The sequence below is a fragment of the Acartia tonsa genome, chromosome 2 (genome assembly GCF_053477335.1).
Source record: "Acartia tonsa isolate MP-2025a chromosome 2, ASM5347733v1, whole genome shotgun sequence".
NCBI lineage: Eukaryota > Metazoa > Arthropoda > Copepoda > Calanoida > Acartiidae > Acartia > Acartia tonsa.
This window is the reverse complement of record NC_137261.1, coordinates 51884937-51900339: the sequence shown is the minus strand read 5'-3', so window position 1 is coordinate 51900339 and position 15403 is coordinate 51884937. Positions and strand designations below refer to the sequence as shown.

The 15403-nt window shown below is 31.2% G+C and overlaps 2 protein-coding genes across 4 annotated transcripts in view; one reads left to right on the top strand and one right to left on the bottom strand.

Annotated features, from left to right (window-relative positions):
- Positions 1-1580: 1580 nt before the first annotated feature.
- Rpn13 (regulatory particle non-ATPase 13) overlaps positions 1581-15403 on the top strand; it is a 136956-nt gene continuing 123133 nt past the window's right edge. For both annotated transcript variants that reach the window (XR_013876904.1, XM_080151262.1), the window contains exon 1: positions 1581-1614. The gene's annotated coding sequence lies outside the window, so the exon portion shown is untranslated. The remainder of the gene's footprint in view (positions 1615-15403) is intronic.
- Positions 2117-15403, bottom strand: part of LOC145312121 (uncharacterized) — a 76986-nt gene continuing 63699 nt past the window's right edge. For both annotated transcript variants that reach the window (XM_080151265.1, XM_080151266.1), the window contains exons 13-15: positions 4558-4633; positions 3081-3163; positions 2117-2281 (exon numbers count right to left, since the gene is read on the bottom strand). In XM_080151265.1, the coding sequence (XP_080007391.1) occupies positions 2166-2281; positions 3081-3163; positions 4558-4633 (275 nt within the window). In that variant the 3' untranslated portion in view covers positions 2117-2165. The remainder of the gene's footprint in view (positions 2282-3080; positions 3164-4557; positions 4634-15403) is intronic.

Here is a 15403-nt window from a genome sequence, read left to right as displayed (position 1 = left end):
CACCTTCCTATCTTATTTTCTATTTATAAAAAAAATAAGGGGAGGTGGGTTGGTTCCCATGCTCGACATGGCACTTTGAAGGAAACCGCCCAAAAGAATTGTTGTATGCACAAAGTCATATCTTTCATGCTCAAATTCACTAGAGAATTCTACCTTTAACTTTTAACATAAACAAGGATGCTAAAAGTGCATCATGGCCACTTCTCCTTCAGAGGAAATCTACCATTTTTCTTCATCATTTTTTATTACTATTTAAACAAGTTATGGCTTCTCCCCTAGAGACATTTGGATCTAATCAACCGAACACAGTAATAGTGTCTGACTGATTATGACGTAACAAAAAAAATTAGCCAATGAGAGGCCATTATAAATAGGGAAGTCATTTTCTAGTAAATCTCGTAAAGGTGTGTGTTATAAGGCCTAAAAATAGTAGTAGAACGATAAGGTGCTCTATATATTTGTATTCCCTATTGAATAGAACAATAGGGAAATTTTTTGGGTTTTTTTGATAACCGTACCTGGAATATCTTAAAAAAATAAGAAATTTCTATCAAACGCTTTGTTTGGCTCAAACTGACAAAAATCTAAAAAAAATATAATTATAATAATAATGTTTTCTATAGGTACAAGGTAAAGGTTAAGAACAATCTATACCATTAAACAAAGGAAACAAACCTATAGAAAACATTATTATTATAATTATATTTTTTTTAGATTGTTGTCAGTTTGAGCCAAACAAAGCGTTTGATAGAAATTTCTTATTTTTTTAAGATATTCCAGGTACGGTTATCAAAAAAAAAAAAAAAAATTTCCCTATTGTTCTATTCAATAGGGAATACAAATATATTGAGCACCTTATCGTTCTACTACTATTTTTAGGCCTTATAACACACACCTTTACGGGATTTACTAGAAAATGACTTCCCTCTTTTACTATTGGTCAATAACGGCGTCTCATTGGCTAATTTTTGTTTGTTACGTCATAATCAGTCAGACACTATTACTGTGTTCTTATCAACCCCTCTCTCACTTTCATAAATTTAGCTTTAAGATCAAAACAAAAACACTTGGTGAGGAGTTATATTTCAAATTAGTTTAAAACCTTCCTTGGAAATATAAGAAGCTTTTCAGTTATAGAGAGCCAAGCTGATACGAACACAGATACGGACATATGTCCTTTTTTTGTAATATAGAAAGAAATCTTTAATTTTTGCAAGTTTTCAGTAATTATCAAAGGACGAAAAAGGTCCTAGATATTCCTATACTTCTAAATCAACATTAGTATTATTATCCAACTACACTGCACTAAACAAACTCGCTCTTGTTCTTTGAAAAGCAAAAGTCAAAAGAAGCAAAATGCACTTTTAGAATTTGAAGTAAAAAAGGAAATAAAATTACATTTTGATTTATGACCAAAGTAAATTCTGAATTTTTAAAAAGAACTCAATGTTTAGGATTTAATATAACAGAGATATAAAAAAAAGGATAACAACATCCATAAAAGCAAAGCTCTGAAATGTTAGGACGAACGAACATCAACACTTGAATAAGCAGACTATAAATGTACAAGATAAACGACTAAGCTAATATTGCTTGATTCACTTCTACAAGAGACAAAATGAATTGAAAATGATTGCTAAAATCGAAATATATCTTCATGTCTTAGAATAGTGTATTTTTTAAAAAAAATAGGTTGAAAAACATACCAACTTTAAAACAAGATAAACAAATCAAAATAGGATAATCATATCACATAAGGAACTGTTGTCTAAAAAGTTAAAAATCCATATGTATTTTAAATATCAATAAATGGACGTACGGTCATCTAGTAAAGATTACAGACTTGCTACGCTTTCCTAACTACTACAGGAATTACCATTTAAAGTTTGAAATCGATAGGACAACTCTAGCATGCCCAAATTAACGATGTCTGCTATGGACGGACCGACCCTAATTATAGAAAAGCTTCGCTTTGAAAAGGTCATTTTTTTAATTGCAGACATAATACATATAAGATCTCGGCTGCGGCTTCACATTTTAAAACACTATACCAGTAGCTGCAGCTTGCTAAAACACAGCCTAACTCTGAAAATTAATTTAAAACAATAAAAAAATATTTTTAAAAAGACAATATTCCAATAATTTATTTATAATTGATAAATTGTTTAAAACATTTTCCATAATGAAATGATAATGATACAAAGATAGAATGTTGTTGAGGAGGTTGTCATGTGGAATATTTTGGTAGAAACTCCACCACTCCACATAGCTGGCTTGTGACCTGAAAGTATTAAGTGTTGTAGATAGTTTTCCTCAAAGGCAAATTCGGGCACTGAACCCCATCCCCTTCTTATTAGAGCACCTCAGGTATAAGTCCTGTAGAGTAAGAACCCCCAGCAGGTATTGTTAGGCATGGAAAAAAATACACCCCTTACCCTTAATTTTTAAATTGTAGGATGAAGTGGTTTTCTGTGCTCGATAGTCACTTTGAGGGAAAGTACCGTTATGAAGATAAAATTGATAAGAATAAATTGTAGAGGCTTTTCTGGTCGGTCCGTTCATTCGTTAGAGCAAGCTCTTTTAATTAATTTAGGAAAGTTACAATTTCCCTGTCAACTTCAAATTTTACCGAGAAAAGTCGTTACAATTGTAATCCATAGTTTTAGGAGTTTGTTTAATTAGTTTCAAATATTCAATCAATTTAATTTCTGTTTGTCTACAAGTATTTACATTAATCTCATTAATTAAAGCACGTTAGACTTAAACAAAGCATTTGATGAAAAATACAGCTAATGTATAGCTTTTAAAAAATTAGTCTAGTAATTCGTTTAATTAGTTGGTTTTCGTCAAAGAGGCAAAACATTGCACAATAAATTGATGTACATCCCTAATGAATAAAAACAAAGATTAAAATTATTCGTGGACACTGCTGGTTTGGAACCAAACAATCAAGATTCAATAAGAATACCCAAAGCTTTTAGTCCAACTCAAGAACTCATAACTTGTTTATAAAACTTTGGGTACCACTAGTTTAATTCATAGTTCAATGTATCCTCTCTAAAGGTTTATTTATGTTTTACCTTGTATGACATGCAGTTGAATTTTAGCAACTGGAGCATTATCAGGTACACAGCTGTACTCACCAGAATCATCAAATCTGGCCCTTAATATAATATTATTAGGTACTCAACTATAATTATAAACATAAAATTATCAGGTACACAGCTGTACTCACCAGAATCTTCAAATCTGGCCCTTAATATAATATTATTAGGTACCCAACTATAAATATTTATATATAATATCATCAGGTACACAGCTGAATCCACCAGAATCTTCAAATCTGGCCCTTAATATAATATTATTAGGTACCCAACTATAAATAGTAACATAATATTATCAGGTACACAGCTGTACTCACCAGAATCTTCAAATCTGGACCTTAATATAATATTATTAGGTACCCAACTATAAATATAAACATAATGTTATCAGGTACACAGCTGTACTCACCAGAATCTTCAAATCTGGCCCTTAATATAATATTATTAGGTACCCAACTATATATAGTAACATAATATTATCAGGTACACAGCTGTACTCACCAGAATCTTCAAATCTGGCCCTTAATATAATATTATTAGGTACCCAACTATATGTATGTAATATTATTAGGTACCCAATCATATATATGATATTATTAGGTACCCAACTAAATAGATATAATATTATTTGGTACCTAACCATATATATAATATTATTAGGTACCCAACTTTGATTATAAACATAATATTATCAGGTACCGAGATGTACTCACCAGAATCTTTAAATCTGGCCCTTAATATAATATTATTAGGTGTCCAACTATATATAGTAACTTAATATTATCAGGTTCACAGCTGTACTCACCAGAATCTTGAAATCTGACCCTTAATATAATATTATACGGTATCCAACTATATATATAAACTTATTATTATCAGGAACACAGCTGTACTTATCCGAATCTTCAAATCTGGCCCTTAATATAATATTATTAGGTACCCAACTATATGTGTAGATATAATATTATCAGGTACACAGCTGTACTTATCCGAATCTTCAAATCTGGCCCTTAATATAATATTATTAGGTACCCAACTATATGTGTAGATATAATATTATCAGGTACACAACTGTACTCACCAGAATCTTCAAATCTGGCCCTTATTATAATATTATAAGGTACCCAAACATATAGAAATAATTCCATTAGGTACCCAAAGTTTTATGAAAGCATTAGTATAATAAGTAACATACAATTACAAAACTTAAGATAATAAGTTATAAAAATATTAGTGATAAACACCCAGAAGTCCGAAAATGCACACAAGTTTTAAAATTACAAGAGCATTTAACCACTAATATGTTCATAACAAAAGTTGAATCAAATAATAGGTTTTAACATTTATGTAAAAAAATCTTTTAAAAATATTTGTAAAACTCGAGGAAACCCCATAATGAGAATACCGTACAAAATCGGACCCTAAATTGGCTGTGATGATATAAAAATGTTACCCTGCAAGGATGATACTAGTAGATGTGACTTCTCCCTTGTCTGTAATCAGAGAAACTCCTGGTCTTGGACCCTGATCGACCAACAAACCACATTCAAATATTTTAAAATTTCTTGAGTGTCAGAACTTAATAAGTCTAAACGAAAATTTACATACATTTTGTTGCAAAAATTGCGTAAATATGGGAATTGTAAAAGGGCAAACTTTCGTTTTTAGAATTTGATTATTGAGATGCTTCGCTTATAATACTGTAATTTTTTCTTTAATGAGATGAATTTATCAAATCGGATTTTATTTCTTATAAGTTCAAGTTGAGATTTAGTATTTAAAATCAAATACCTCTTTAAAATATATTTTTATAATATTTACAATTTTGTTAATTTTTGTTGATATTGCAAGAATCAATATTTAGCTTGCAAATAAAATAAAATTTGAATTGTAATTTATAAAGTTAAGGATTGAATTGGTTTAATTTAACTATTTGTAAAATTTTAATCTTTGATGCCCTAATTATTACCAAATCTTTATTCTAAGGACCACAAGTCGAACCTAGTATAATAGAACATATTTAGAAAAAATTTAAATTAGAATTCTTATAGTAAAGTCAAAATAGGGGTTAATATATAAAACAAGGATGACAACATCCATAAGTAGCGAAGCACAAAAAATCGTGGATGGAATACGTAAAAGTAGATTTAAAGTGTATTTATCCCAAAAAAGTTTGAAAATTGGACCAAAAACACCAAATATATGGGGAAATATTTAAAACATATAAAGATAGCCAAAAACCTGATAAAAGGCAGTCTGACCGCCATGGTTGTTTTCTTTAAACGACGGGAAATTTAATTTTGATTTTGATAACTGAAAAAATATTGAAAATCGGACCATAAACACTGAAGATATGGAGAATAATGTGATAAATACAAAAATAGCCTAAAAACTGCAAAAAGGCAGTCTGGCCGTCATGGATGTTTTCTTTAAACGACGGGAAATTAAATTCTTATATCTACAACCGAAAAAATTTTGAAAATTGGACCATAAACACTGAAGATATGGTGGAAATGTGAAAAATACAAAAATAGCCTAAAACCTGCAAAATGGCAGTGTGGCCGTCATGGTTGTTTTCTGTAAACGACAGGAAATTTCATTTTGATACCAATAACTGAAAAAATTTTGAAAATCGGACCATAAACACTGAAGATATGGAGAAAAATGTGAAACATACAAAAATAGCCTAAAACCTGCTAAAAAGGGGTCCGACCGCACTTGATGTTTTATAGTTAATTGTGCTCCTTAATAATGGGAATGTTGTCAAAAAATTTCAGCTGTCTATCTTTAATAGGAGCCGAGAAAATCACGTTTCCCCTATTCTGTCTTACACGGACGGACGGACAGACGGACGGAGGGACGGACATTTCGAATTATAGAGTAGCTTCGCTTCTAATGCGCTACGTGTTGAGCCACGGTCGCGGGTTGTCAGGAGAGGTAAGTCAGGTATAGTTTTACAGTGTTATAATAGTCTACCTTGTTCTATGTATTCAATACTTGTGATCAGGAGAGGTAAGCAAGGTATAGTTTTTACAGTGTTATAATAGTTTACCTTGTTCTATGTATTCAATACTTGAGATCAGGGGAGGCAAGCCAGGTATAGTTTTTACAGTGTTATAATAGTCTACCTTGTTCTATGTATTCAATACTTGTGATCAGGAGAGGTAAGCCAGGTATAGTTTTTACAGTGTTATATTTTTCTACCATGTTCTATGTATTCAATACTTGAGATAAGGGGAGGTAAACCAGGTATAGTTTTAACAGTGGTATAATAGTCTACCTTGTTCTATGTTTCCAATACTTGAGATCATGGTAGGTAAGCCAGGTATAGTTTTTACAGTGTTATAATAGTCTACCTTGCTCTATGTATTCAATACTTGAGATCAGGGTAGGTAAGCCAGCTATAGTATTTACAGTGTTATAATAGTCTACCTTGCTCTATGTATTCAATACTTGAGATCAGGGTAGGTAAGCCAGGTATAGTATTTACAGTGTTATAATAGTCTACCTTGTTTTATGTATTCAATACTTGAGATCAGGGTAGGTAAGCCAGGTATAGTTTTTACAGTGTTATAATAGTCTACCTTGTTCTATGTATTCAATACTTGAGATCAGGGGAGGTAAGCCAGATATAGTTTATACAGTGTTAAAATAGTCTACCTTGCTCTAGTATTCAATACTTGAGAGGTAAGCCAGGCAAAATAAATGGTTTGAGGATAATCTTCCTTCTTTTTTTTCATTTTTCTCTTTTAAAAATATTTAAGTATTTTTTTCAATGAGTAAACAATTTTACAAGACTAAAATGTTCTATGTATTCAATACTTGGTAAGCCAGGTATAATTTTTACAGTGCAGTGTTATAATAGTCTACCTTGTTCTATGTATTCAATACTTGAGATCAGGAGAGTTAAGCCAGGTATAGTTTATACAGTGTTATAATAGTCTACCTTGTTCTATGTATTCAATACTTGAGATCAGGAGAGGTAAGCCAGGTATAGTTTTTATATTATAATAGTCTACCTTGTTCTATGTATTCAATACTTGAGATCAGGAGAGGTAAGCCAGGTATAGTTTTTATATTATAATAGTCTACCTTGTTCTATGTATTCAATACTTGAGATCATGGGAGGTAAGCCAGGTATAGTTTTTACAGTGTTATAATAGTCTACCTTGTTCTATGTATTCAATACTTGAGATCAGGGTAGGTAAGCCAGGTATAGTATTTACAGTGTTATAATAGTCTACCTTGTTCTATGTATTCAATAATTGAGATCAGGAGAGGTAAGCCAGGTATAGTTTTTACATTGTTATAATAGTCTACCTTGTTCTATGTATTCAATACTTGAGATCAGGGTAGGTAAGCCAGGTATAGTATTTACATTGTTATAATAGTCTACCTTGTTCTATGTATTCAATACTTGAGATCAGGGTAGGTAAGCCAGGTATAGTATTTACATTGTTATAATAGTCTACCTTGTTCTATGTATTCAATACTTGAGATCAGGGTAGGTAAGCCAGGTATAGTTTTACAGTGTTATAATAGTCTACCTTGTTTTATGTATTCAATACTTGAGATCAGGGTAGGTAAGCCAGGTATAGTTTTTACAGTGTTATAATAGTCTACCTTGTTCTATGTATTCAATACTTGAGATCAAGAAAGGTAAGCCAGGTATAATTTTTACAGTCTTATAATAGTCTACCTTGCTCTATGTATTCAATACTTGAGATCAGGAGAGGTAAGCCAGGCAAAATAAATGGTTTGAGGATAATCTACATTTTATATCATTTTTCTTTTTTAAACATAAAGTATTTTTCCGATGAGTAATACAATTTCAAGTTTAAAACACTAAATACGGAGTGGGGACAAAACACCTAATTTAAAAATGCCTAACTAAAAATGCCTAACTAAAAACACCTAAGTTTAAAAATACCTAATGTTAAAAACACCTACGTTAAAAACACCTAATTTAAAAACACCTAATTTATAAATGCCTAATTTAAAAACGCCTAACTAAAAATGCCTAACTAAAAATACCTAATTTTAAAAATGTCTAATTTTAAAAATGCCTAATTTAAAAATACCTAATTCTAAACTATCTAAACGCCTAATTTAGAAATGCCTAATTTTAGAATATATAATTTTTTCACTACAATACCTAAAATTTTGATAACATTAATACAATTAGCTAATGATTCTTGCTGAAGGAGCTCGATAATCGATGAATCAATATGATTCATCTTTACAATGAAGCTTCCCATAGGTCATGGGAATGTTTATAATGCTTTTAGGGAGGTTACCAACACCTTCCAATCAGAAATCGCCCTTTGAAAAAATCCTCCTCCCCCCTATTTTTTTTATATCTCTTCAATCATTCTTTATAAAACTAGAATTAAAATGGCGTTGCTACAAAAGACCAACGCCTACAAAAGACCAACTCTACAAAAGATCAACGCCTACAAAAGACCAACATTCAAAAATCATAATGCTAGAAGGTCATGGCCGCAGAGCTCGGCCCCCTGGCCTGCGTAGCCGCGGGCGCTCGGCCCCCTTGCCTATAACCTAACCTAACCTAACTTACGTATGAATTTTTAATGTACATTAACTTATTTATAGTTTAGAATTTCGTTGATTTTACAAAAAGTGGTTCTCAAATTTATAATATTTTTCTATAATATTTAGGTAAGGTTAGGTGTTTTGTCCCCACTCCCTAAATACGCTATGAAAAGATAATTAATTGTAGAGTTCAACTTGTATATGCCCCAAGGGACTTACAGCCCAGCTATTATAGATAACCAACCCTTTGATTTCATGATCTTTATCTGAAGGTTCTAACTGTGTGCAATATCCAATCCATTCCTCCTACTCTTACTTTTAGTGTTGCTCTTTTAACATAAAATTTCTTGGTACAACATTTCGTTAGCCAAAAAAGTTTGGGTACATTTTTGTAAAAGCTTGATTGGTTGGTTCATATTAACAATACAATCTTATGACAAAATTATTTTAATTAACAGAAGAGGTGATTTAGTTGATCACCATTGGAGACATAAATCAATTTATCATCATTGTCCTATTAATTGGCGTGCATAGGGTTTTAATTTCAACATTATAGTTACATAACAACGTATACATTATTATTTCTTTTTTCCAACAAATAAGAAAGAACTTTTTCTCTAAGTTGTTGTTATTGCAAGAATATGTGTATAAGAACTTAATAAGGACTCATGATTTGCTTTTGTTGGAGGACAAAAACTAGTTCAAAAATATGAAATACAGACCTTAAAATTGCAATATCAAGGCACTTTCACGAAAATACCTTGTTGAGAAGTAATAACCCCCTCCCTCTTATTTTTAACATTATGATGGAGCACTGTTAGTTTGATAAATTAATTAAAAGAGTAACCATAGGTTTTGTGCCAACTTATAAAACTTTGGGACAATTACAGTGTATTTTTTATACAGTCAAATGTTCTCTTTCTTTGTAGCTGATTTTATACTAAAACATGATCTAATCCCATGGTAACCAAGTATGGTATACAAGTATTATATTATCAGTTTTTACTTACATAACTTAACAATGTATGTTGAGAATACATTAATGATCATTAATATTGCATAATAACAAGAAAACATATGCATTATATGTATATACATATTTTTATCATGTACAAACTACAGGTTGAACCTATTTGACATAAAAGTAACCTATTTTAAAATATTACAATAAAAAAATCAAAATTGAATATCTAACATTAATTATTAAAATAGACTTTTGTATGTATTATTTACAGGACAATTGAGAATGAAAACTTTTTGAATTCTAAAGGGACAAGGGAATGTGATTCTGACAAAAAATTCTAAAGGAAAATTTCCCCGACCCCCCTTTCCCCTTTTCCTTCCCTTCTTACCCAACCCTCTTCAGTTACATAAAAAAAAACAAGAAATACTTCCACCATACCTTCAAAGGTTTTGTGATTTTTTTGCAGAATTGATTGTTAGAATAGCTAGGCCTGGAAATATATAATTGGCCTATACAAAGATGTTAGTTTGATAAAGTAGCCATGGGTTGAGATGGATCAATAGCTTTTTAAACAATTACAAAAATCTTTTAAATTTTGTAACTAAAGTATTTTATTTTATAAGAGAGGCTACTCTATAATTCACTTTGTTTGTCTATCTGTCAGCAAGTCGATTCGTCTGTCGGTTTGAAAAAAATTATGATCGCTGCCACTTCAAAATTGTCATTGTAAAAACTCCTCTAAAATCACATAAAAAATCTACAAAAAATTAATAAAACTTCTATGATAATAACTCATCTATGGTTTAATTAATTTTTGTAGATTTTTTTGTGATTTTAGAGGATTTTTCACAAAAACAATTTTGGTGAGGCAGCGATGCAGTGACCCTAATTTTTAAAAAGAATCTACCTCAGATATTTTTGTGAAATTACCTCTAATCAAAAATCATCCAGTGTGACTCTTACTTGTCAGTCAAACTCAAAATTATCCAAATCTATTTGGTACACCCTGTATAGTAGATACTTTGTACATTATATCTATTTTTCTCTACAGCAAGAGTAATAAATACATTGGCACCAAATTAATACTACGGACATATTCTAGGGATCTAAAGGGATAAGACAATGGACGATAAATTGATGTACATTCCCAGTTATGATATACAAAAAATACCCGTTCTATAGATTACAATTAATTGTTGAAACGTTTGGCAGCGCTACTTTTTGAACCAACCAATGAAAATTGAATAAAAGTCCCCAAAATTGATGTGGCAACGAATAAGAGAACATTGTTATAAAACTTTGGGGACTAGTGTAATAAACAGCCCAATGTCCCCTCCCTACCTGGACATATTCTGATATTAGTAACAAAAGACACAATTAATGAAAGTAAGATTCTCAAGCAGCTATAAACATAACTCCAAGGATCTTAATGGATAAGACAATGACAATAGCAGACAATGATGACAAACAAAATTACCACTGCTGTAGAATTAGATTATTAGTAGTGGGCACTGCTAGTTTGGTATTATATAACTATTTATTTATAAAGTTTTGGTGCCTGTGTAATTTACAGCCCAATGTCCCCTCCCTCCCTGGATAACTGAACTTATGAGTCTGTCCGTCTGTACTACAAACGGGAAAATGAAATTTATTTGACTGATATACAAAATACCATATTACGAAGATACACAGCGGCATAATTTTTATTTCCAGTATGGCTTCGGAACTGCTATAACCGCTGGATGAGAACAAGTTTTTAGACATACTGAAGAATCATGAATAGTATGGCATTACAGATATATATTTTTTTTTAAATATTAAAATAAAAATCATAAAACTCGTACCAGTTTTGTTAGACCGGGCCTTTTCTTACTTTGTCCGTCCGTCTTTTTAAGGTCCAACCACAGTTTCTTTCCGTACTATAATTAGCAAGCTTCGCTTGTTATTAAATTTGCAATCATTGTTTTGATCAACTATTGCAACATTGATGGATAATTAGAAAATATGTCAATACCTTAGCAAGAATGTGCAATTTCGTCAAAATTGAAATGCCAAAACACAAATTTTCAGCATTCTGCAATTCTTTACATAACACTGATTTTTGGACAGGACAATAATTAAGTGTTGAATATTAGAGAACTTAAAACTTTTCATTGAGATTCTCGTTACGATGAGGTGAATCGTCGAAAGAGTATCATCAAATTAGCGGATGCGCCCTAAAAATAATTTGGTTTAAAACCATAAGAAACTTATCAAAATAGAGAACCCAATCGATTCAGTAGTTATTGAGAACTTAAGAATCAGACAAAAATAAACCTAATCATTTTATTTAAAAGAATATCATTTTATAAGATTTCAAATAATTTGCAACATATTAACTTTTATACATTTCTAATAAAATATGTTTGCTTGAAATATAAGCATGTATCTATATTTTATTCATGAAAAATAAGAAAGAGTTAATGATCCTTCTTCTATTAAGGTGATACAAAATACAAACAATAATAATTAAAATACAAACTGAGAAAATTCTTTCTCGTTTTTATTCGAAATCGGTGGATTAGAACCGGTTCTCATCAATACAAAAAAAATTTTGTCTAGCATCGTATAAAATCCAATTTTCCACGAATATAAAAATGGACAATCAAAATCAAGATTAAAACCAGTTTTATTAGTCCCTGCCTTTGGTATCTCGGGGCTAAAAAAACTAAAAAAATGTACATTTTATATCCGCAGAAAGCTGTTTATAATACGATGCAAGAAATAACCATTCTATGTATATCAAAGCATATTAAGCTGTACCATAATTGTGTGGTACTTTGTAGCACTATTTTGATATGAAGCGCCATTTAACCCCCCCCCCTAAAGTGAATTGCTCCCCCTTAAAAAAATTTTACCCCCCCCCCCAAAAAAAAAGCTTGGACGTCTATGGTACGCTGTATATTTGTAGCACCATTATAATAAGAAGATATACTGAGTTATGATTGCATAGAATTATTATGGTAGTGTGGTACTCTGTATATTTGTAGCACCATTATAATATGAAGAAATACTGAGTAATGATTGTATAGAATTACTAGGGTAGTGTGGTACTCTGTATATTTGTAGCACCATTATAATATGAAGATATACTGAGTAATGATTGTATAGAATTACTATGGTAGTGAGATACTCTGTATATTTGTAGCACCATTATAATATGGAGATATACTGAGTAATGATTGTATAGAATTACTATGGTAGTGAGATACTCTGTATATTTGTAGCACCATTATAATATGAAGATATACTGAGTAATGAGTAATTGTATAGAATTACCATGGTACTACTGCATACACAGGACATTAAATCAATCATCCCACTGTCATAATACTTTTCCTACACACAACATTGCTTTTGTGCATCTTCTCTCCAGTCCTTCCCCTGTATGGTTCACAAAGGGATTGTGTGTGTGTGCGTGTTTGTTTGTGTGTGTGTGTGTTGGTTAATCGGTGACAGGGACCCTACTAATTGAAAATGTGCGTAAGTTTAGAAGTACAGGCTGAAATCAGGTCTAAAAGTTAAACTCATGTTAGGTTTTTAAAATCTTTTTTTTTTGCATATTTTATTAGATAAAGCCCTTTAAGTATACATATATATATATGTATGTATAAAGCTCAAAAAGATGCTGTGAGTATTGGTGCAAAAAATATGACGTAACAAAAAAAATTAGCCAATGAGAGGCCGTTATTGACTAATGGTAAAATTTATAGTGGCCTCTCATTGGCTATTTTTTTTTGTTACGTCATATTTTTTGCACCAATACTCACAGCATCCTCAAAAACCGTGTACAAAATTTACACTGTACAAAATCGGATCCCGAATTAACCTGCCTCCATATGTTGTTGGTTAATCTAATAAAGGGACAATGGTGCTACTCAGATAATAACATTATACAAATATGAGTCGGACATCTTGGGGGGTGGGGATCATTAACAATAAGAAGGAAGTATATACAACATAGTAGAAATATGACACAGATTCCTACAAAAGCTAAATGAAAAAAGACATTCATTTTCATCATTGGAAGTCAAATATAACATAAGGTAGAGCTTTTAACTCTTTAAGTTGGTAAAACTACGATAATTTTAGAATTTGAAGTACTTTTTCGTCTTGACATACGGACGAGCGGACAACATACTTACAACAACTTTTAGACCTAGTCTGAGGAATTCATAATTTTAAAACACAAGTAGATTGGGGGATCAATTCAGTATTTGATTGGGAACATTTTGTAAATATAAGTTTTCTGGAGTGTTACAATTATTATTTTAAAAATTGAATTTACTAAAATTTGCCAAACAATGAGATAATCAAAACCTAATATGTATTTAACTTTTTGAATATGTATCCTAGTGTTTTTTTTTCCTCTAGTTAAGCTTGGGTGTCTGTCAATTGTCATCATCAAACAATGCAGGAGATATTTTCAAAGAAATAATTAATGTATAAGAAATGTGTGTTAACAATTTTGATGTGCTAAAAGAAGAACTAATGAAGCTCGGCTGCACAGAGGAAGCAAGTCAGGTTAAGTAATTAATTCTCTTAATTAGCTTCTATTTTACAACCTTTTTTATAGAAGCCAAGTTTCTCTATAATTGGAGTATGTTTGTTCGTTTGTCCGCAACTCCGTCAGTATTTAAAGATATATAAACACATACAAACCGATTCAGAGAGAGAGAGTGTAAGGACATTCGGCTGAAAGGAAGTATAAGAGATAAGACGATGGATGATGTATTGAAGCACATCCCCAAAGTTACGCATTATGTTATTTAATGCCAACGAATGAGACAATGCATTTATTAGGCTTTGGATACAAGTATAATTTACAGTCTATTATAATAAACACAACATTTTATCCCTTGGATTAATAACTTTCTTGGGTTTTATTAAAACTTTTTTTGGTGGTACAAACTAGCAGTCAGCAATATTTAAATAATCATAATGATCTATAAATGATATATCTATAATACAAAGTAGAACGATGTCTGTCTGTCCGTCTGTCCGTCTGTCTGTCCGTCTGAAGCTTAAGATCTCAGTAACCACTGAACCGATTGGGCTCTACTCTTCAGGGAATATACCTACTGGTCCTGTGATGGTTTTAAGCTATTTTCTTGGGGGGGTGGGACACCCCCAACCCCCCCAAAAAATGAAAAACACCCCCCCAAAATTTTTTTTTTACTTTTTCTTTTTAAATCTAAAATACGAAAAATTAGGTTGATCAACCCTCTTGGGGAAAAGCCCCTAGAGGCTAGGGGCGAAGCCGCTAGTTATTATTAAATTAGGAGTGTACATCATTTTATCATTCATAGTTTTTCCCTTAAGATAAATGACTTTTTATGGTATTCTTTGTTTTTTTCCTATGTCTAATGAAAAGAAATTTAAGTACTTTTTTGCTTAGCTCCTTTTGGACATAAATGCCCTTGTTTTTTTTACATCCTAACAATGTTCAGTGCAAATAGGTTCCTGCTTGTCAATTAGATTATATAATTGTAGTTGTAAAAAAAAATATAATTAAAACTACTAGCTACTGCGCTTTTAATATTTAAGGGATATGAAAACGAAGGGGTATAAAGGGAGAAGAAAGATAGCTTAAAAACAACCTAAGGCTTTTATTAGAAAATAAAACATTTTGCAAATAGCCTAAAACCAACCTAGGTCCAGTACTTCTGAAACTGAAGGTACAGACAAAAAAGCTTACTACTCTATATAATGGGATAACAAAATTTACCACACTTCTTTCAAA